This window comes from Enhydra lutris, unplaced genomic scaffold (assembly GCF_002288905.1).
Source record: "Enhydra lutris kenyoni isolate GAN:26980312 unplaced genomic scaffold, ASM228890v2 scaffoldscaffold77, whole genome shotgun sequence".
Lineage (NCBI taxonomy): Eukaryota > Metazoa > Chordata > Mammalia > Carnivora > Mustelidae > Enhydra > Enhydra lutris.
The window spans coordinates 2,984,912-3,004,378 of record NW_019154161.1 but is presented as its reverse complement, the minus strand read 5'-3'; the positions used below and the strand labels follow the sequence as shown (position 1 = coordinate 3,004,378).

Below are 19,467 nucleotides of genomic sequence, written 5' to 3'. Positions count from 1 at the left end.
AGGTGTCTGTGCGCATGTGTGTGTCTCTGTGTGTGTGTGTATCCAATATTAAAAGAGAGCAATGCAAATATTCTTGGGTCATCTGGTAAAATCTGAATATGGGCTGGAAAATTTCCTAGGGGTTAAAATAATTTTGTGGTTATGCAGAAGATCCTTATTCTTAGGAGGCACCCGCTGACGCATTCAGAGGTGATGTGCCACAGTAATTACTTGCGCATGGTACGGGAAAAAATACATAAAAATAAAGCAGGTTTAGCTTCATTTTCCTTAAACTTTTTGTTTTGAAATAATTTTAGAATCACAGAAAAGATCCAAAAATATGGCAGAATTCCACATACGTACATAAATAAAACAAATGTCAAGATATTTTTAAAGTATGTGCTTTCATGTTACATGTTTCTTGAACCATGAAATTAGTTAAATTTTGTAATAACTGACGTAGTTTTATTAAACAGGCCATTGCATCTATCTGAAAAACTTCTACAACACTTAACTCTTTACAGGTCTACAGGGTCCTAAGTAACACGGCTGCCAGCTCTCAGATCTCACGGCCAACAACTTGGGATTCCTGCCAACTGTCCCAAATCAGGGCCTTTGCACTTGCTGCTCGCTCGTCTAGATCTCCCTTCCATCCGGATCGGATTTCACCTCTCCAGACGAACCTTCCACTATCCCCTTTCTAAAACAGTCCCACTCTCACTGCCCAAGCCCCTCTCCGAAATTTATTCCTTTTAAATGCCTTATCGTCTCCCCCAGTAAAATGTAAGCTCCAAGAGGAAAAAGACCGCCTTAGTCACGTACTACATCTGCACAGCCCAAACAGTGCCCAGCATACACTAGCTGCCGGAAGACCAGTTACTGATTTAGCAGGTTAGACTTCAAAGTAATGACACCATTCACATAGGGACTCTTTGCCAGGCGGCGGAGGGGTATTTTATCGTACAGGAGAACACAGACATGCGTACAAGATCCGGGAAGTGTGTTAGGAGAAAGGGGCGGAGCATCGAGGAGTCTCGCGCTAGAGGCGGTTGGAGCCGTGAGTACAAGATGGACAGGGCTCCTGCTGGGTGCGCTACCCGCGTGCGCACTGCGGCCTGCAGCCTGCCGCGGCACAGGAGTTTAAGGCGCCCGGGGGGGCGGGGAAGTGACCCGGCGCGTGCGCAGTGCCCGCGCCGGCGCCAGATCCTTGTGTGTGGGTTGTGCTTAATCGAGCGGCGCGTGCGCAGCGCTGACGGCGGAGGGATTTGCGACTTGTTCCACCCCTTGCCCCTGTCGCCAGCCGAGGCCGCGCGGGCTCGTGAGCAGCGGCCTGGTGCGCGCGCTGGGCGGGCGACGGAGGCAGACGGACGCGGACGCCGCCGGAGTCGAAGCCAGAGCAGGAGTCCCTGCTGCTGAGGGGCCGCAGCAGCCGCCGCGAGCCCCCGGACCGTCGCCAGGCCGAGGAGGGCGCCGCGCGGCGGGTGAGTGTGACTGAGTGGCCTCCTCGGGTGCGGAGCCGCTACCCACAACCCCCTGCGGTGGGCCCCAGTCTTATCCCCGCGGCCGGGCCTCTTTCCCGCGCCCCCGCACCTCTCTGCACCCCTTACCCAGAGTCCTCTGGGCACCTGGGCCCTCTTCCCGCAGCTCTCCCGCGGCCTCTTACCCACAGGCCCTTGCGGCGTGTTGCCTTTTTCTCCCTCGCCGCCTCGGCGGCCTGGACCCTTACCCACAATTCCTTTCGTCTGTGGGGGGCCTGGATCTATTACCCACAAGCCCCTGGCTCGAGGGGCTTGTTGCTTCTGAGCCTCTTCCTTGACCCGGGACTTCCTGCGATTCCCGCCCCCGTAACCTGTTCTCCAGGGTGGGGAGGGGGTCCTCCCTTGTAAGGATCCTTGAGCCCCCGCCCCGGCACGCTCACAGGCAACCTCTCAGCCTCACGGCCCCTTGCTCGGGACTCTGACACTTACCTCCTCAGAAACTCTTTTTCAGTCTTTGATTACCTGAGCGGCTTTGCCCCGCCCTCACACAGCGCTCTCCACCGCCCCCCCCCCAACCTGGTTTCTTTTTCAGACTGAGCCTTAGGATCACTGCCGTGTTCTTACAAAACCTTTTTTCATACTGAGACCTTGCCCCTGGATCTCTCATTTCTTGGGAGTCAGGGGACGGTAGGGGCCTCATGAGTACCGGGTCACCCTAACTTAAGCCTGTCCTGCTTTTGCTCTCAGACTTGGCAAGATGACCCAGTTCCTGCCACCCAACCTTCTGGCCCTCTTTGCTCCCCGTGACCCTATCCCATACCTGCCACCCTTGGAGAAACTGCCACATGAAAAACACCACAACCAACCTTACTGTGGCATTGCGCCCTACATTCGAGAGTTTGAGGTGAGTTCACTGAGCAGACTTGGAATGGTTTGGGTTCAGGGGGCTGCAGAGCTGGATTTGGGAGTCCGGTTTCTGGCCATTTTCTAGCCGTGCGATTTAGGCAGGGGACTCACTTTTTCCGATCATGTCTTAAATAGGGTTGATACCGTATTCCTTGTAGGGTTTTTTGTTGTTGTTGTTGTTGTTGTTTTTGGAAAATTCGGGAACTAGCAATTGAGGATTCAGGCTTTGGCGTCAGGCCATCTTTGGCTCACACGATTTATCAGCTTTGTGACCTTGGGTGAGTGGTATGTTCAATTAGTTGATGTCTTCATTTTTAGCAAAGGGTAGTAGTATTTTTCTCACAATATTGGCAGGGAATTAACTGCAAAACTTGGTACAGGGCTTGACATCAAGTTGTCAGCAACCATCAATGTTACCATGGTCACCAGTTTTATTATTAATAGGATGGTGTTCATATGGGCTTGAGATTTTCAGCTCTGCGGCTGCAGGGTAAACACACATACGTGGCTTGGGCTTTTGGGCCTCCCTCCGTCTTTTCATTTGTAAACTGCGGGTGACAACATCAGAGGTGGGTCAGAGCACACCTGAGAAGGGCTGGCACACAGCCAGAAGTCAGAGGAGGCCAGTTCTGGTATCAGGTAAGAAAGGGCCGCTGAAGGTAGAGGAGAGATAACAGGAGACTGGTTCTTCAGTAGGATTTGCCACCCTTGGTGAACCGGTCCTGGGGAAATGTTATTAGCTAATTAAACTAATTTAATGGCTGCAGGCCTGTGGCACCCTAGATGGCGTAGGTCATGTGGCAGAGTTTAATGAGCGGTTGGTGAGCCCTTCGAGAACTACCCTGACCATCAGAAGGTGTCCAGGTATTGCTTCTGGACTGCGCTGTCAGCTCCTTTTGCTTCGACCCTGGTCCTGATCGCCTTTTGTGATAAAGGACAAATCTTTTGCAGGGTGATGTTTACATGTATACAATGGAATGATTTTGATTTTCCTGTATCTTTGAAGAAAGACTACAGAATAAAAGATCAAATTTTTATTAAGCTCGGTGCGTGTAAAGCTGCTCCATCTGGTTGCTGTAGAAGTTTCCGAATTCTTCCAGTTTCTGTATTTCTCTTGTCACAGACCAGCAGAGGTTTGTGGATAGTATTTGTCCACAGACCCGTGTTTTTTGATCTTTGCCACCCCCTCGCTTCCACTGGCCTGGAAACTGTCCCATGTTTGCTTGTGTTGGGGGGGGGGCAGTGAGTGGCTGAGGTGTCTACTGTTTTCTGGATCGGTGTCCCTTGCAACCTCTGTCCCTCCCACCCTGTCACCTCTCTTGTTCCCAGGACCCTCGAGATGCTCCTCCCCCAACTCGAGCAGAAACTCGGGAGGAACGCATGGAGAGAAAGGTATGTCATTTTTGCCTGTTGGCCCCACATCTTTTTTTGCTACTTTCTCTAGGATGTTCCCTGATATCAGGGCACTTCTTTCTGCATTCAGTTGTCCCCCTTTCTCCTGACAGAGACGAGAAAAGATTGAGCGGCGACAGCAGGAAGTGGAGACAGAGCTAAAAATGTGTAAGTGTCTCTTCCTCTGCCATCTCTTCTTCAAACGCTCTTGCATTTGTCTCCCACTGATCCACCCCAGGACTCTAATATGGGAAGGTGGGATGGTTCACTTTTTTAGTCCACAAAGTTGGCCAAACACTGGTTTAGGATGGGGTCTGGGTTGGTAGGAAGGGAGCTTTGAGACCTTGGGCTGGGCTCCCTCGACTGGGGAGCGCACATGGAGGGGCTGCCACAGCCCAGTTTGGTGCCACGGCTGAAGCAGTGAGGCAGCTACAGCCCCGCTTCTGGTCCTTGACCATGGGAGTTTTCCATCCCTTGCAGGTACAGGAGGAATTGGGACACAGAACCAGATACACTGTGGCCATTAACCAGACTTCACAAGAAGGGCATATCAGCCTCAGATGGTTCTATCAGAGAAGGGCTTTGCAGTCAGAAGACTTGGGCTTTCCTTCTACACCTGTGAGGCTGGTGAAGCATGTCTCTTTGGACCTTATTTCCTTGAGGCATCTTTCCTCAGGGCAATTATGCAGATGCCTAACCTTTTTTTTTTTAAGATTTTGTTTATTTGGGGCGCCTGGGTGGCTCAGTGGGTTAAGCCTCAGCCTTTGGCTCAGGTCATGATCTCAGGGTCCTAGGATCAAGCCCTGCATTGGGTTCTCTGCTCAGCAGGGAACCTGCTTCCCCCTCTCTCTCTGCCTGACTCTCTATGATCTCTCTCTGTGTCCAAAAAAAGATTTTGTTTATTTTTCAGAGAGAGCATAAGCAGGGGGAGCAGCAGGCACAGGAGGAAACAGGTTCCCTGCTGAGCAAGGAGCCCATTGTGGGGCTTGATCCCAGGACTCTGGGATCATGACCTGAGCTAAAGGCAGACACTTAGCCAACTGCGCTACCCCGGCCCCTCTTATTTTTTTTTTTTCTTTTTTTTTTTTTTTTTTTTTTTAAGATTTTATTTGTTAGACGCACACAAGCAGGCAGAGTGGCAGGGAGAGGCAGAGAGAGAGGCAGGCTCCCCGCTGAGCAAGGAGCCTGATGTGGGACTTGATCCTAGGACCCTAGGATCACAACCTAAGCTAAAGGCAGCAGCTTAACCCACTGAGCCACCCAGTCGCCCATCCCCCAACTTAAAAAATATATATTTTTAATTTCAGAGAGCGGGTGTGAACTGAGGGGAGGGGCAAAGGGAGAGAATTGAAAGCAGAACCCAGCTGAGCATGGAGCCTCACGCTGGCCTCGATTTCACAACCCCGAGATATGCCCTGAGCCGAAACCAAGAGTCGCACGCCTAACCGACTGAGCCCCCCGCCTAACCGACTGAGCCCCCGCAGAGGCCTAACATCTAAAGACATGGATATCGGCTGAGCACACTCTGAGCAGTGACTCACTGCAGTTCTTTTCTTGCTATTCTCAGATGCCTCAAAGGTATCTTTGGTATGCATCCAAACCGCATTCAGATTTTCCTCCTCCCACCCACCTGGTCTCCTTGGATGTTTTCTTCAATGGAACATGGCTGTGCAGCCTTGCAAGTGATGATCTCTTTCGTGGGTCGCCCATTGCTTTTTTTTTTTTTTTTTTTTTTAAGATTTTGTTTATTTACTTATTTGACAGAGATTACAAGTAGGCAGAGAGGCAGGCAGAGAGAGAGGAGGAAGCAGGCTCCCTGCCGAGCAGAGAGCCTGATGCGGGGCTCGATCCCAGGACCCTGGGATTACGACCCGAGCCGAAGGCAGAGGCTTTAACCCACTGAGCCACCTAGGCACCCCTCGCCCACTGCTTTTAACGCTTTTTTTCTCTCCTTTCCCCAGCCTGTCACCGCAGCTTGTCCCTGTTGCTCTCTGTCTCACATCTGACCCTTCTCTCCATGTCTGCTACCACCCAAGTGCCCTCCTGTCCACACACCCAGTAACAGTCTAACTGGTTTCCCTACATCTCTGTCTCCACCAAGTTCTTTGGGTCTTTTAAGTATGATTCTACTTCTTTCTTTTCTTTTCTTTTCCTTTTTTTTTTTTTTAAGATTTTTATTTATTTATTTGACAGAGAGATCACAAGTAGGCAGAGAGGCAGGCAGAGAGAGAGGAAGGGAAGCAGGCTCCCTGCTGTGCAGACAGCCCGATGCGGGACTCGATCCCAGGACCCTGGGATCGTGACCCGAGCCGAAGGTAGAGGCTTTAACCCACTGAGCCACCCAGGCGCCCCTTTCTTTTCTTTTTTTAAGATTTTATTCATTTAGAGAGAGAGTGCAAGCACAAGCATGCAAAGCGGCAGGCAGAGGCAGAGGGAGAAGCAGGCTCCTTGCTGAGCAGGGATTCCCAGTGTGGAGCTCCATCCCAGGACGCTGGGATTATGACCTGAGCTGAAGGCAGTGGCTTAACCCACTGAGCCACCCAGGTGTCCCGATTCTACCCTTTTCTAACAGTTTCCTTTTGCTCTTGGCATAAAGACCAAAGTTTCTTTCCTGCCCACTGTTCCAGACACGTCGGGCACCATGCTTCCCTCGGGCTCCAGCTGCAGCTGCCTCTTCTTATGCCTCATTCTTGCCGGAAGGTCTTCTGTCATTGGGCTTTTGCCCAGACTCTTCCCCCAGTCTGTGATGACACCTTTGTAGCAGCCCTTTGTATCCCCGTTCAGCTGTGACTTCCTTGCTCAGGTGGAGTCCCTTTGTGTCCTGAAAGCCCCGAGACCCACTGCAGGTTGGTCACTTCGGTCTGCGTGGGGGATTTGAAGGGGATCTCTCTGCACTGGAGTTTCCCGACTGCCCAGAGAGAGCAGGGTTCGGTTGGGATTTGCTCACTTCGATGGCCCCAGGCTAGCACAGGACCTGGCACGTGGAACCGTTGGCCCCAGTTAGTCTGGGAGTCTGTTCGTTCAGTTGGTAAGGCACAGGCCTTGTGGTCTGACCCACTGCGCTTTAACCCCGATTCTGTCCAATGCAGCCAAGTGACCTTGGGTAAATCACTTGTCCCCCTCGAAGTTATTTCCCCCCCTTTTAGGAATGGGGTCTTGTTGTGTTAAATGACAGCCACCACCACAGAGGTGCAGTCAGCCAAATTCAGAATGTGTGAAATTATAGACAACAAACTTGTAACACAGTTTTCTTTAACCAGTTAAGTGACAAGGGAGGCTGGCAGGGAGCCAGACTGTATGGATTAAGGAATCAAAAGCTGTCAGCCACGTGGTGTGGGTGGAATTTGTTTGGATCCGGATTTAAATGAGCTAACTCTGAAAATCCAGTTTTGAAGCAATTGGCATTTGAGTACTGGGTGTTCAGTTAAGGAAGTAATGTGTTAAGGTGCCATAACAGTGTGGTGGTTCTGGTTTCTTAAAAGTCTCTGTTAGAGGCTGAAATGGTATAAAAGGGGTTTGATTTAAAATACTTCAGTGAGGGGCATCTGGGTGGCTCAGTGGGTTAAGCCTCTGCCTTTGGCTCAGGTCATGACCCCAGGGTCCTGGGATCAAGCCCCGCATCAGGCTCCCTGCTCGACAGGAAGCCTGCTTCCTCCTCTCCCGCTTCCCCTACTTGTGTTCCTTCTATTCCTGTGTCTCTGTCAAATAATAAATAAACCCTTTTTTAAAAAAATAAATACCTCAGTGGGATTGGGGTGCAGTTGAAACGGATGTGGCCAAGGTTGATAATTGAAGCAGTTCCTATAGGTTCGTTGTATTGTTTTCTGCAGTCCTACATGTTTGGACTTCCGCATAATTGAAAAGAAAAAAGAATGGATCAAGTACATTAGGGTTTTTATGCGTTTGTCCGAGAGCCTCTGTTCCCACTGCTGAAGCATGCCGTGCCTCATCGCAGTAAACGGCTGCCCTTCGAGGGGACCTTGTCCTTCCCAAAGCGGTTGGTCTGTGTTCTGTGATTGATTTCTCACAGCTTCGAGACATGGCAGGGGTTATTACTCATATTTTTAAGACAAGGAAAATCGAGGCTTGTTGAGGCCTAGTATGCTTACTGAGAGTTCTTTTTTTTTTTTTTTTAATTTTATTTATTTATTTGACAGAGATCGCAAGTAGGCAGAGAGAGAGGGGGAAGCAGGCTCCCCGCTGAGCAGAGAGCCCAATGCAGGACCCTGAGATCATGACCTGAGCTGAAGGCAGAGGCTTAACCCACTGAGCCACGCAGGCGCCCCCTTACTGTAGTTCTGAGATACTTTACCCGCCGACGCAAAAGTCTCGTGAGGTTTCCCCACCACCCAGGACAGTCCTTTAGCCCCTGCTCTGGGTTCTACCTCGATCAGCCCTTTAGCCAAGGATTTCCCAAAGGCAGAATTTCTCTGCCGGCATGATGGAGCGCTCACTGGTGACCTGCTGACCAGCTCTAGTTCTCTGCCGCGGTCATTGTGCTGACGTGTTCTTTTTTCAGGTACAGGGTGCTCTTGGCTGGCCGCACTAGCTTTTGCTTTTAGTCACACTCATGGGCCCCTCGCGGAAGTAGGAACCACAGAGCCCGCCGCAGTGTACCTGCGGCGCTGCTGGGCACCTCCACGCTGCCCGCCGGGCATCCACCCCCCCCCAGGCAGCAGTCCCTCTGCTGCATTCCTGCTGCACCTGTTTGACCACCTACTGCCTGGTGTTGGCAGATGCATTTCCTGTTGCTGCCCTGAGATTTCCGGGTCTTCGGTCAGATGCCCTCATCCCACTGAGGTCTTTCCTGACCTTCCACTTACAGCTCTCCTGCCTGGGTCTGTCGCTGTCTGATAGAACTAAATGGTTTCCTTACCTTGTTGACGGCCAGCCTCCCTGCATTTGTGTCTGATCTCCAAGAGGGCACAGCTCTCTTCTGGTCCGGTTTGCTGTGAAATCCTGGACACTTAACGACGGCTCCAGGCACTCGCTAGTCCTTAATGGGTACCTGTGAAATGAGTGGATGAGAGCGGCCTGGCACAGACCTAGAGACCAGGGCACAGAAAATGACAGCGCGGAGGGGTGACATAGGGTGAGCGGCTTAAGGGGGCAGGCGGAAAGATGGGGTTGTCTTCAAAGGCTGCCATCAGTTTCCAGGTAGTTATTCCTTTAAATGTGGGCTCAGTCTGCTGGTTTTTAGTAAATTCTCTGAAGTCACCTTGCACTTTGCAGTGTAGCCCTCTCACAGGAAACAGATCTGGAACTTTATTTCGCTGGCTTTTTGCAACACCTGGACTATCTTCCTGGGAAGCCGGTGCCTGGACATTCAGCGTGGAGCCTGGTAGTTAGAACCCCCGGCCCGTGAGGTCAGGCTGGGGTGTGAAGCCGGGCTTGGCCTCTTCGCTGCTCTGATGCTTCTTCCTCTTCCACGCTTCAGGGGTTGGCTTTGTTTCCATTTGCGAGATGACGAATCCTCAGCATCCAGCACAGTGTCGGGGCCTGATTATATGTGCGATGAATTATTAACGTTCCTTTTCTCCTGTTCCCCTACAACACAGCAGGTCGTTCCTGAGGGCGGCACTGTGTCATGGCGGAACCGCCTCCGCTGGGCACTGGGCAGGGTGCCTCTGGGGCCCTGGCGGGAGTCGAGGGCCATCATGTGGGGTTGGGTCACCATAGTCTGAGAAGGACTTCTTCCTGGGCCTGAGCCTTCAGAATCCCTTCCGAAATAGGTTCTCTAGTAGATTTTGGCTCCTGTCTGCAGAGATGGTTATTCCTCCGTGGCCTTGTGGGCGGAGAATCTGATCAGCATCTTGTGCCCTGGCTTTCTACCTGAGGCACAGAGGCCAGAGCACATAGGGAAGAAAGCAAGGCTCTGCCTCTCTGGGGCCCTCTCCCAGCCTTTGAGCTGTTTTCCCACGGGCTGTAGTTGCAAGCTGTGCCATCGGGTGGCAGTGCGGCCCTGCAGGTGAGGGAGGAAAGCCCCCAGCCCCACCCCACACCAGTGGTGATCTGGCTGCCTCCACAGAGGTGCCCAGTCTTCCCCCCGAAGGGACTGGAGCCTTCGCATGTATAGGTCTGAATGGCATTGAGGGTGGTCCTGCCCAGTCAGCTTGAGGTCAGCCTCCCCCTTCCCCTGTCAGCCTAAACTGACTACTTGTAGAAGGGCCACTGTGCTCTAGGGCAGCTGGAGAGAGGAGCATGCCCAAGGTCTCCAGGTCACCAGCGGTTTTTTTCTATCTAACCGGCCTCTGCCCATCTGTGTGTGTCTGTCTTGCTGGGTGAGGCTGTGGACACTCAGTCCTTACACACTGTGTTCTTCTCGTGCAGGGGACCCTCACAATGATCCCAATGCTCAGGGTGATGCCTTCAAGACTCTCTTCGTGGCTAGAGTGGTGAGTCCCCAGCTCCCCACCCCTGGAGCGCCAGAGGAGCCTAGATCCCTGGGCTGCTAAGAGCTTGAGTGTGGGACAAAGGACAATAGGCTAAGTCCTGGAATGCTAAGGGCTTTGGGATGGCTCACTTCTCCGTCTTAACGTTGCGTCTGTCTCCTGATAGAACTATGACACGACAGAATCGAAGCTCCGGAGAGAGTTTGAGGTGTACGGACCCATCAAAAGAGTGAGTGAACTGGGGCTTTGGCTACTTGAATTGGGGCGTGATGCGGGGAGGGAGAAGGCTGGCTCCCGGCCCCAAGGATGTGCCCTGTCATTTTGGGGCTTGAGGGCCATGGCCTGCGTTCACATTCTGAGTGCGCTAACACGTAGCTGGCTTTAGGTAGCCGGGAGGGCGGCTTTCTGTTGATTTAGGGTACAAGTAGGCAAACTGCAAACTTACTGTTTGTAAATACGGGCTCGTCGGTGCCCGGCTGAGCCCCTTTATTCACTGTTGTCTGTAGCTGCTGTTTCTGAAGGCAGAGTTAGGTAGTCAGACCCTGAGGCCCTCAGCTGGAAGTACCTGCCGTCTGGCCCTTCCGAGAAAAAGCGTAAATGTGTGTGCGGACTCCTGTTTCAGAGGAAGGCTTCGTGTTTAAGCAACATGTCTTAAATTCACTGAAAAGTCCCGTGAGCGCTCTGGCCGAGGGCTGGGGACTATTGCGCTGCCGACACGGCGCTGTGAGAGCCGCAGTCATTCTGGGCTCCTGAGGACGGGGAGAGGGTCTGCGGCCTCTGTCGCTGGCAGCAGCGCCCAGCCCGGGGCCTTGCGCACAGGCTGGTGCTTGAAGGGGTGGGATTTCCTAGTCGGAGAACTGATCTCTACCTGCGGCCCCGCCCAGATACACATGGTCTACAGCAAGCGGTCAGGAAAGCCCCGAGGCTACGCCTTCATCGAGTACGAGCATGAGCGAGACATGCACTGTGAGTACCTCCCGGCCTGAGCCCTGCGCGCTGGCCCTCTCTCTCCTCTGCTGCCCGGCCCCTTCCCGTCGTCTGTCCCCACCCCCACCCTGCCAAACCTGACATTAGCGATGTCTCTCCTCCTCCTCCCTCTGTTTCTGATATATCTTTTTTTTTTTTATATACGTGTTTTTTAAAAAACAAAAACCAAAACCCCCCACAACGTGTGTGTGTGTGTGAACCTGGGGAGGTAAGTGTCACACGTTGAACCTCAGGGGCAAGGAGGGAACTGGGTGGGGGCTGGGGCCAGCTGGAGGTGGGGGAGGGGTCGGATGTTTGGGGAGCCTCTCCCCATTCCCCCCACCAGCATTGGGGGCGGCCAGGATGGAATGAGGACTGGCCTTTGAACCTGCCCTCTCTTTCCCTCAGCAGCGCTGGGGCTGGGCCACCCGACCCTCCGCCTCCCCACCCTCGGCCCCCCACCCTGTTCCTCAGCGGGCAGTGGGTTGGTAGGCGTGCTTAGCGCCTGCCCCCACCTCTGCAAAGCCCCCCTTGAGGCTGCGGCGGCGTCCACACGGGCAGGGACGGGTGGGGGGGGGGCGGGCAGGGCTGCGGCGTGTCCAGGGGCCGCCGTATTAATTGACTGTTCTTATTGTCACTGCAGCCACCACGCAGCTGGCTTGCAGCTGATGCTTACGCTCCCCTTACAACACCTCAGTGTATGGTTGGTATAAGGGTTTGTATCATGGGTAAGATCACGCAGCCCCGCACACCAGCCCAGCTTAGCCAGGCAGCTCAGGAGCAGCGAGGCATCCCTCCTCCCATTCCCAGTCGCCCCTCAGCCTCCCCGCACCCAGAACCCTTGCCTTGTTTGGGTGCCCTTTGTCCCTCCTGCCGACCCTTTCCCCAGTCCGTATATGCTCTCTGATAGTCTTGCTGATCCCAGGAAGGGAAGGATCAGCCCTGACGGGAAAGGCAGCTAGCCTCTCCGGTCGGGCTCCACTCAACCCCTGACTTAACCTGGCTTCGTGGCGTCAGCGGCAGGGTGACGGGAATGCCGCAGACAGGGCGCACTAGGGCGAGGGCTCCATGGGGAACCCTTCAACCCTTTGCTCCTGGCCCCCGTGCTTTTGTGGGGCTGCCACTGTGGCGGCCCTGGAGAATCTTTTTGGTTGCTAGACTCAGGGTGCTGTGCCCCTTTTCTGTCTGCCTTATCATGGTTGAGGCCTGCCAAAGGGCCGTGGTGGCCAGCGGCTCTGCAGAGTGCATGGAATTGGGGGTTGGGTGTGGGAGGGACCGAGTGCCAGGCCGCAAGTTGAAGGTGTTGTAGACTTCACTTAAGACCCTTCCACTGTCGAGAGACCTAAGAGAGGGAGAGAAAGAGAAGCCTAGAAGTACACACGTCACATGGTTTCTTTGTTGGTACTCTTGGGTTGGGCCTCTTCTGGGGTTTGGGATACTGAACCAGAGCAGGGTTCCTTTGCTTGACTGTGTTCCCGGTCCTTAAATCCCTTCTCCCCCACTACCCTCCTCTGGGTTTGGGGGCCAAATGGCCCCTCCTCCTTAAATCACAGGCAGCACTCCATCTCCTGGACCCCCCAGGCTGTCTCCTTGTGTGCCAGCCTTTTGAGTGGCAGGTGGTGGGAGGGAGTGTGGAATTCGAGGTGGAAAAGTCCTTCTATGTGCTGCGAGGGGGTGGGGCGTGTGCTTAGTTTAGTGTGGACTTTACTGGGAAAGGTAAGGGCGGACAGGTTCGCTAAGGTCTCCCCAGCCTTCTTTTTAAAAATTCAACAAGCTAGTCCCTGGGCTTTACCAGCTCCTAGACTTGACGTTAACCCTTGTCTCCCCCCGTCTTTCAAGGCCTCCATGAGGTTTCTTTGGGGTCCACCACTTCCTCTGCCTGTCTCCAGGTGGTGCAGGAGATGTGGTTCCTCTCGCTCTCTGTGGCTCCCTAGAACCCCCAACTTCCCTTCCCTGTAGCTTTAGCTGACCCCATGGTGGTGGGTGTGGGGTCTGTGCGCGTGCTCAGGTAAGCTTGGGGGCTCCAGGTAAGCGGTCCCGTGTCCCCCCCCCCGGGAAGCCCGCCTCCTCGCCAGGCCCCCAGGAGTTGCCGAGCCCCCCCCCATCCCGCTCGGTTTGGACACCCGCAAGGCCGGCATCGGTAAATGGCACCTTTTTCTCTTCCTCTGGTTGTTATTTGGGGGGGAGAGGGCTGGGGCGGGGCAGGGTATTGTGGTTGGTTGAGGACAACCCCCTAGGCCAGGGCTGGGGGTGGGAAAGAGACCTTTTTGGCCTTCCCGACACCCCGTGTAAGACAGACCCGGGATCAGGCCTGCCCATCACCGTGCCCTGCCCAAGAGCAGGAACTTGCCTCTCCCTGAATCTCCCCCTCTACTCCTCACCCATCCCGAGAGGCTCCGGCTGGGGTTGGCCTCCCAGCATGTGTTGAGCTGGGGGTGTGGAGGGAGAGATGGGATGGGGGCTGGGATTGGGTGGCAGTCAGTCGGCTCAGGTAAGGCAGGAATTGTCGGTAGCACCGCACGCCTCCCATGCCTCCCTCCACTTTCCCTCTCCCCCAGCTGCTGTAGGGGGCCCCTCCAGGCCCCCTGGGAGCACCATAACCCACCCTTCTGCTCCCTGCCATCTCCTAAAGATTTCTCCCACCCTTTTCTGGTTCATTTTCTGTTCTGATGTCTGTTCCCCCCACGCTCACCTCCGCCCCCCCCCCCAAAAAAACACAAAAAAACAAAAAGGAAAACCGGTGTGAACTGGGGTGCAGAGCGGCCCAGCTGGGCCTCCTGCCCCAGCATGATGGTTTAGGGTGCATGCCTGGGTTGTGGAGGAGCCCTCCCCCACAGCAGAGTCCAGCCTTAAGTTAACCTCCGGTTTCTTTGCAGCAACTTTGGCCGCCTGGGCAGGAGGGGGCTGCTCTGTCAAATGGGAGTAGGAAGGGCCTGGGTGCCCAGGGGCGTGGTGGTCGGGGTGGTCTTGCTCCCCCCCAGTAGCAATTGGGGGGTGATGAACAGGCGCAAGATGGAGCAGGCCCCTCCCGGTTTGGGAGAGGGCTGGTCTGGCTGGCAGTTGCCTGGCTGTCTGGTGGGCGTGTGCGTGTGTGCGCGTGTGTGCGCGTGCGCACAGAGTGCATTGATGGGGACGTGCGGCTGGGGATGCCACAGAGCTGGGCCCTGTCCTGACTAGAGGACCCTCTGGGGACTCCTCCCCCTCCCCCCTCCCCACGTCTGTTGCAGCCGCTTACAAGCACGCAGACGGCAAGAAGATTGATGGCAGGAGAGTCCTTGTGGATGTGGAGAGGGGCCGAACTGTGAAGGGCTGGCGGCCCCGGCGGCTAGGTGAGCACTTCCTGCCGGGACTGCGCCCCGGTGGGCCTGACCCCCTTCTGCATCCCTCTGCTGCTTCCTGTCTCCCCTTCCTCTTTCGCCTTGCCTGGCTGCTCATCATACCCTCCCTCCCTCCAGCTTCTCTTGTCACCATCATCCTTCCTGGTGGCTGGATTCTCATTCTGGGTCACCAATGAGCGGGAGCCCTGGCTTGGAGAGGCGAGTCTGGGACCGGATGGCAGCTTGTGCACTTACTAGTTGGTGCATTTGCCCCTCTTCCTGCCTCATTTCCCTTGATCCTGGAAAGTCGGGGTAACTGCAGAGTTCACTGAGCTCAGCACAGGATGCCCAGCTTGGCAAGTGGCACACGGTAGGGCTCATGAAGATCTCGCTGTCACCCATATAGTCTTAGCTCTCGCTCCTTTGTTTATTCATCGGTTACCAGCTGTGTACTGTGCTTTCAGTCAGGAGCAAGACGTGGACAGCCTCTGTCTGTCTCTGATTGTTACTCAGCCTGTCAGTCAAGGTCAGTTTGGTTGCAAGTATTAAGAGCACATTTGAGGTTTTGAAAGCACAAAGGAGCCTTGTTGGGAAAGAATCCTGGGAGTCCCTTGGAGCCCAGACATGTGTGATGGGCCTCCCGTGCACCTGGCGGCTGGGCCTTAGAGCTGCCCAGAGCTGCCCCTGGCGTCCCTGCAGCCCGCGTCCACCTTGCCTGCTGTCCCCGCAGACTGGTCTCTTCTGTGCTTCCCTGCACAGGCCCCGTGCCACTTCCACTTTACCCGTAGTCCTGGGTGCGTCTCTGTGCTCTGCGGTGCTTGGATCTCAGGGGCTCAGCATGGGGCCTGGACCTGGGGTTGCGGTCCTGCCATCCTCTCAGGCCTGTGAAGGCCCTGCTCCTGCGAGGGTGAGTGACGGCTCTCCGAGAGAGGGGGTCCTACCCTGGCCGACACCTCAGGCGGGTGCGGGACTGCTGCTCTTCTCCCGCCTCCCCGTCACTCTTCTCACCCTGGCCTGGCCTGGGTGGCCCAGACCACATGTGCACCTGCTGAGCCTCAGACAGGAGAGTGCTCCTTACCACCCCTTGTTTCTCTGGGGTGGCGTGAGTTTTTCAGAGTGTGCTGTTTGCAGTTGTAGGATTCTGGAATCTCAGAGTCTTCTAGTTCAGCTGGCATTCGGACTTAGTGATAGCAGTACATCCTGACCCAGTGTATATCTGGAAAAATAGTATCCAGAACAAAAGTTCTGTGAACAATAATTACTTTTTACAGGGAATGTGTACTAGTATTTTATGTTCTGTTGTTTTATTTTGTTTTTTTAATATATTGGTTGCAAGCCATCCGATAGATGATGGGATCCACAGCTGGATCGTGACCTGAAAAGGGGAGACAGCCCATGCTACGCCCTGCCTGTGATGTTCCAGATGCCTGGCAGTGGCCTCTCCCGGCTAGAATGTTTGCTCTCCAAACGGTCTTTCTCCTTTTTCACTGGCATTGCTAGAAGCCGTTTCCTTATATGGAACTCGGGCCTGCCTCACTGAATCTTTCTTCCAGTCCGAGTGGTGCAGAGAGGGGCACGAGAGGGGAAGTTCTGGAGTCGGCTGGGAGCCTGAGCCCGGTTCTGCACCTTCATAGCCAAGGCCCTGTGCAAGTGACTTTGTTTTCCCGTCTGCAGAAGGCGCGCTCCTGCTCCTTGGAGTCGTTGGGTCAGTCACCCAACTCTAGCACTAGACTTTCATCCTCTGGCTGCTGTACCACGTGCTGGTTACGGCGAGCAGGGCCGGTCAGTCCCGACCTTGACGGTGCTGAGAGTCTGCCGGGAAAGGCAGGCGCCCCTCAACTCGCACGGGTGTGTAAATGTGAGCTCCCGCAGGTTTCAGGAGGCGCGTGCGGTCTGTGAGTGTATGGTGGAGGGCGGCCAAGTCCAGTAGGTCAGGGCAGGCCTGAGGAAGTGCCGCTCCGGCTAAGACGGGAAGGGAGAGTACATTCGCTCCCCAGGGAGGGTGAGATTCTAGGGAGAGAGGAGTGATCGCAGACGGGGGCAGAAGCGAGATGGAGGCTGCGAGGAGATTGAGACCACCCAGAACGTAAAGAACCGGGGGTCCCCGGTTGAAAGGTGGGCAGTGCGGAGCCAGTGGAGGCTTTGAGGCAGGTCAGTTCCAAGGGTCACTGGCTTGGGGCGCTTGGATGGCTCAGTTGGTTAAGTGTCTGCTTTGACTCGGCGTGATCTCTGCGTCCTGGGGTTGAGCCCCTTCTCTGCTCAGCGGGGAGTCTTATTTCTCCCTCTCTCTGCCCCACCCCCACTCATGCTCTCTATCAAATAATTAAATCTTTTTTTAAAAAAAGTTACCGGCTTAGGGCGGTGTGAGGCGGCCACTGCGTGGGAAGGGTATGCGAGGCTCTGCGGTATCTGGAGGCTGGGGCATGCGCTTTGGAGTCTGAGTGCAGGTGTTTCCCAGCTGGCACCTTGTGAAAGTCCTCACGTGTCTGTAAGGCGTGGCTCTCCTAGTGTGGCTGCAGTCCTTCCTTTCGCTCTTCGATGCCCATTTCCCTTCCCTCAGCGCTCTGCCCAGACTGACGCTCTCTGGCCTGCTCTCACCCTAGGAGGTGGCCTCGGTGGGACCAGAAGAGGCGGGGCCGACGTGAACATCCGGCATTCCGGCCGGGACGATACTTCCCGCTATGATGAGAGGTAAGATTGGGCAGCCGGTATCCTGGGATGGGGGTGGTCACGTGGGGGAGCCCTGCCACAAACCTCTGCCCACCTCATCCAGGCCCGGCCCCTCCCCGCTGCCCCACAGGGACCGGGACCGGGACCGCGAGCGGGAGCGCAGGGAACGAAGCCGCGAGCGAGACAAGGAGCGAGAACGGCGACGCTCCCGCTCTCGGGACCGGCGGCGGCGCTCCCGGAGTCGCGACAAGGAGGAGCGGAGGCGCTCCAGGGAGCGTAGCAAGGACAAGGACCGGGAACGAAAGCGACGAAGTAGCCGGAGCCGGGAGCGGGCACGACGGGAGCGGGAGCGCAAGGAGGAGCTGCGTGGTGGCGGAGGTGGTGGTGACATGGCAGAGCCCTCTGAGGCCGGCGATGCGCCTCCTGACGATGGGCCTCCTGGGGAGCTGGGTCCTGACGGCCCTGATGGTCCAGAGGAGAAGGGCCGGGATCGTGACCGGGAACGACGACGGAGCCACCGGAGCGAGCGGGAGCGGCGTCGGGACCGAGACCGAGACCGGGATCGCGAGCACAAGCGGGGGGAGCGGGGTGGCGAACGGGGCAGGGATGAGTCCCGAGGTGGGGGTGGTGGCGGCCAGGACAACGGGCTGGAGGGTCTGGGCAACGAAAGCCGAGACATGTACATGGAATCTGAGGGAGGTGATGGGTATCTTGCTCCGGAGAACGGGTATTTGATGGAGGCCGCACCAGAGTGATGAGGGCCTCCCCCTGTTTTGTTTTGGACGTGTTCCTACCCACCCCCTGCTGTCATCCTCTCCCCTGACCTTGGCCACCACCCAAGTTTGCCAGCCAAGGGTAGGAGTCTCCTTATTTGTTCAGGCCCCTCAGATTTAAAAATAAAATTAATTTCCTGTTGATAATGAGCACCTTGGTTTCTTCACTGCTCTTCCTGTATTTCCCCCACCAGGGTCGTCACCTGACTGTTGATAGCCCCACTTTGGTTTGTGTCCCAGGGCCTGCCAAGGACCTGGGCTTTATGACGACCTAAGGCTGGACCTACCCACACTACACCAGGCCTGCTAAAAATGGGATAAGGAGGTGTTCTCTAAGGGTTCCCTCCATTAGGATTTTTGGTCGCTTTGTGATTTCCTTCCTCCTCTTTTTTTAATGTCTGCCACACATTCCCTGTGGGGCCATCCCTGCCTTTGTCTTGGTGGCCAGGTGGGGCTCCAGACACTATTGCTCAGTGAGAGCCGCAGGTCTGCGTGAAAGGGAAGCTGTTGCCGGAGTTGGGAGAGCAGGGAAAGGCTGAGGAGATGAACGAGGAGCACGAGCTGCAGAGGGACAAGATGGGGTGCCACAGAGCAGCTGCACAAGGTGGGGAATGCAAAGGGCCTGTGGTTAATGGTAGCAAGTTCATGAGTATTTTTACTTCTGGCTGCCGGTGTCAGTGGAGGGTTGAGCGACCCGGAGAGCTGCCATCAGCAATTGAGATTCCGGCCATTTCCGGAGGGTGAGGACACGTCAGGCTGGTGACCCCTTGAGAAGGAAGCCAGTGAGCCTCACAGAACCCCAGAGGGGCTCGAGACCACAGCTGCAAGTACGAGTGTAGCAAACTCCAGAATCGCTGCCTGGAATGGCTGTCCTCCGTTTCAGCCCTCGGGATGCCTCGGAGCTGGGCATTTTCTGCGTAGGCAAATACAGGACCTATTTTTGTGTCTGAGGATTTTCTCAGTCTATAGGTAAACTTGGTCTGGTAACCCAGAGGTGGCCTGTCCGCTAAATCCGACTGACACAAGGATTATGGTTTTTAACTGCCTCATTCTACCTAACCGTGCAAAAATGACAGCCAATGGAGAAAATCCTGCAGCAGGAGACCACAACCTAAATGAAAAAACTGGTTCTGGAAGGAAGAATTTAGGGACTAAAAGAGAACTCCGTGCCTCTAGTTAGTATATGCTCATAGATATACCAGATACTGCACCTGCGCTTCTGGAATTGGCCGTGAAGAGCAGGGTTTGGGGCTAGCGTGGCACAGGCATGTTACACGAAGCCCGGACAAAATCCGCAGAAGGTACTGGGGAGCTTGGCTAGAGGGTGATGCCTAAGAAAAGGAAAGCACACCGGTGAACCTGTTAGCCCTCCCCTGTTCCCCGAGGGCATTTGCCACTTGAACCTAGGGGAATAGACTCAGAAAGTGGCAGTCCGCTGAGTTGAATTCACACAGGTTAGACCGCACAGGTTGGACTTAAGGGCAGAATTTCCAGATGGGCCGCTGAGCCCCCAGTTCCATGGGCGGCCTTCCCTCAAAACATTTGCCAGCTGCTAAACTGCTTGCTGTCCGTGTAAGACCTGCCCACAAAGGGC

General features: G+C 55.1%; 1 protein-coding gene across 3 annotated transcripts; it reads left to right on the top strand.

Moving 5' to 3' along the window:
- Positions 1 to 1,260: 1,260 nt before the first annotated feature.
- LOC111160547 (small nuclear ribonucleoprotein U1 subunit 70) lies at positions 1,261 to 18,024 on the top strand. Of its 3 annotated transcripts, none has more exons than XM_022523726.1 (10): positions 1,261 to 1,460; positions 2,205 to 2,361; positions 3,693 to 3,755; positions 3,869 to 3,923; positions 10,086 to 10,150; positions 10,314 to 10,376; positions 11,032 to 11,113; positions 14,341 to 14,442; positions 17,034 to 17,121; positions 17,231 to 18,024. In XM_022523726.1, the coding sequence occupies exons 2-10, from the start codon at positions 2,215 to 2,217 to the stop codon at positions 17,853 to 17,855; spliced, it is 1,290 nt and encodes a 429-aa protein (XP_022379434.1). In that variant the 5' UTR covers positions 1,261 to 1,460; positions 2,205 to 2,214; the 3' UTR covers positions 17,856 to 18,024. The 3 variants fall into 3 exon arrangements, with proteins under 3 accessions (XP_022379434.1, XP_022379431.1, XP_022379433.1); XM_022523723.1 differs by having other exon boundaries at positions 17,204 to 18,024; XM_022523725.1 differs by lacking the exon at positions 1,261 to 1,460 and having other exon boundaries at positions 2,198 to 2,361; positions 17,204 to 18,024.
- Positions 18,025 to 19,467: the final 1,443 nt, after the last annotated feature.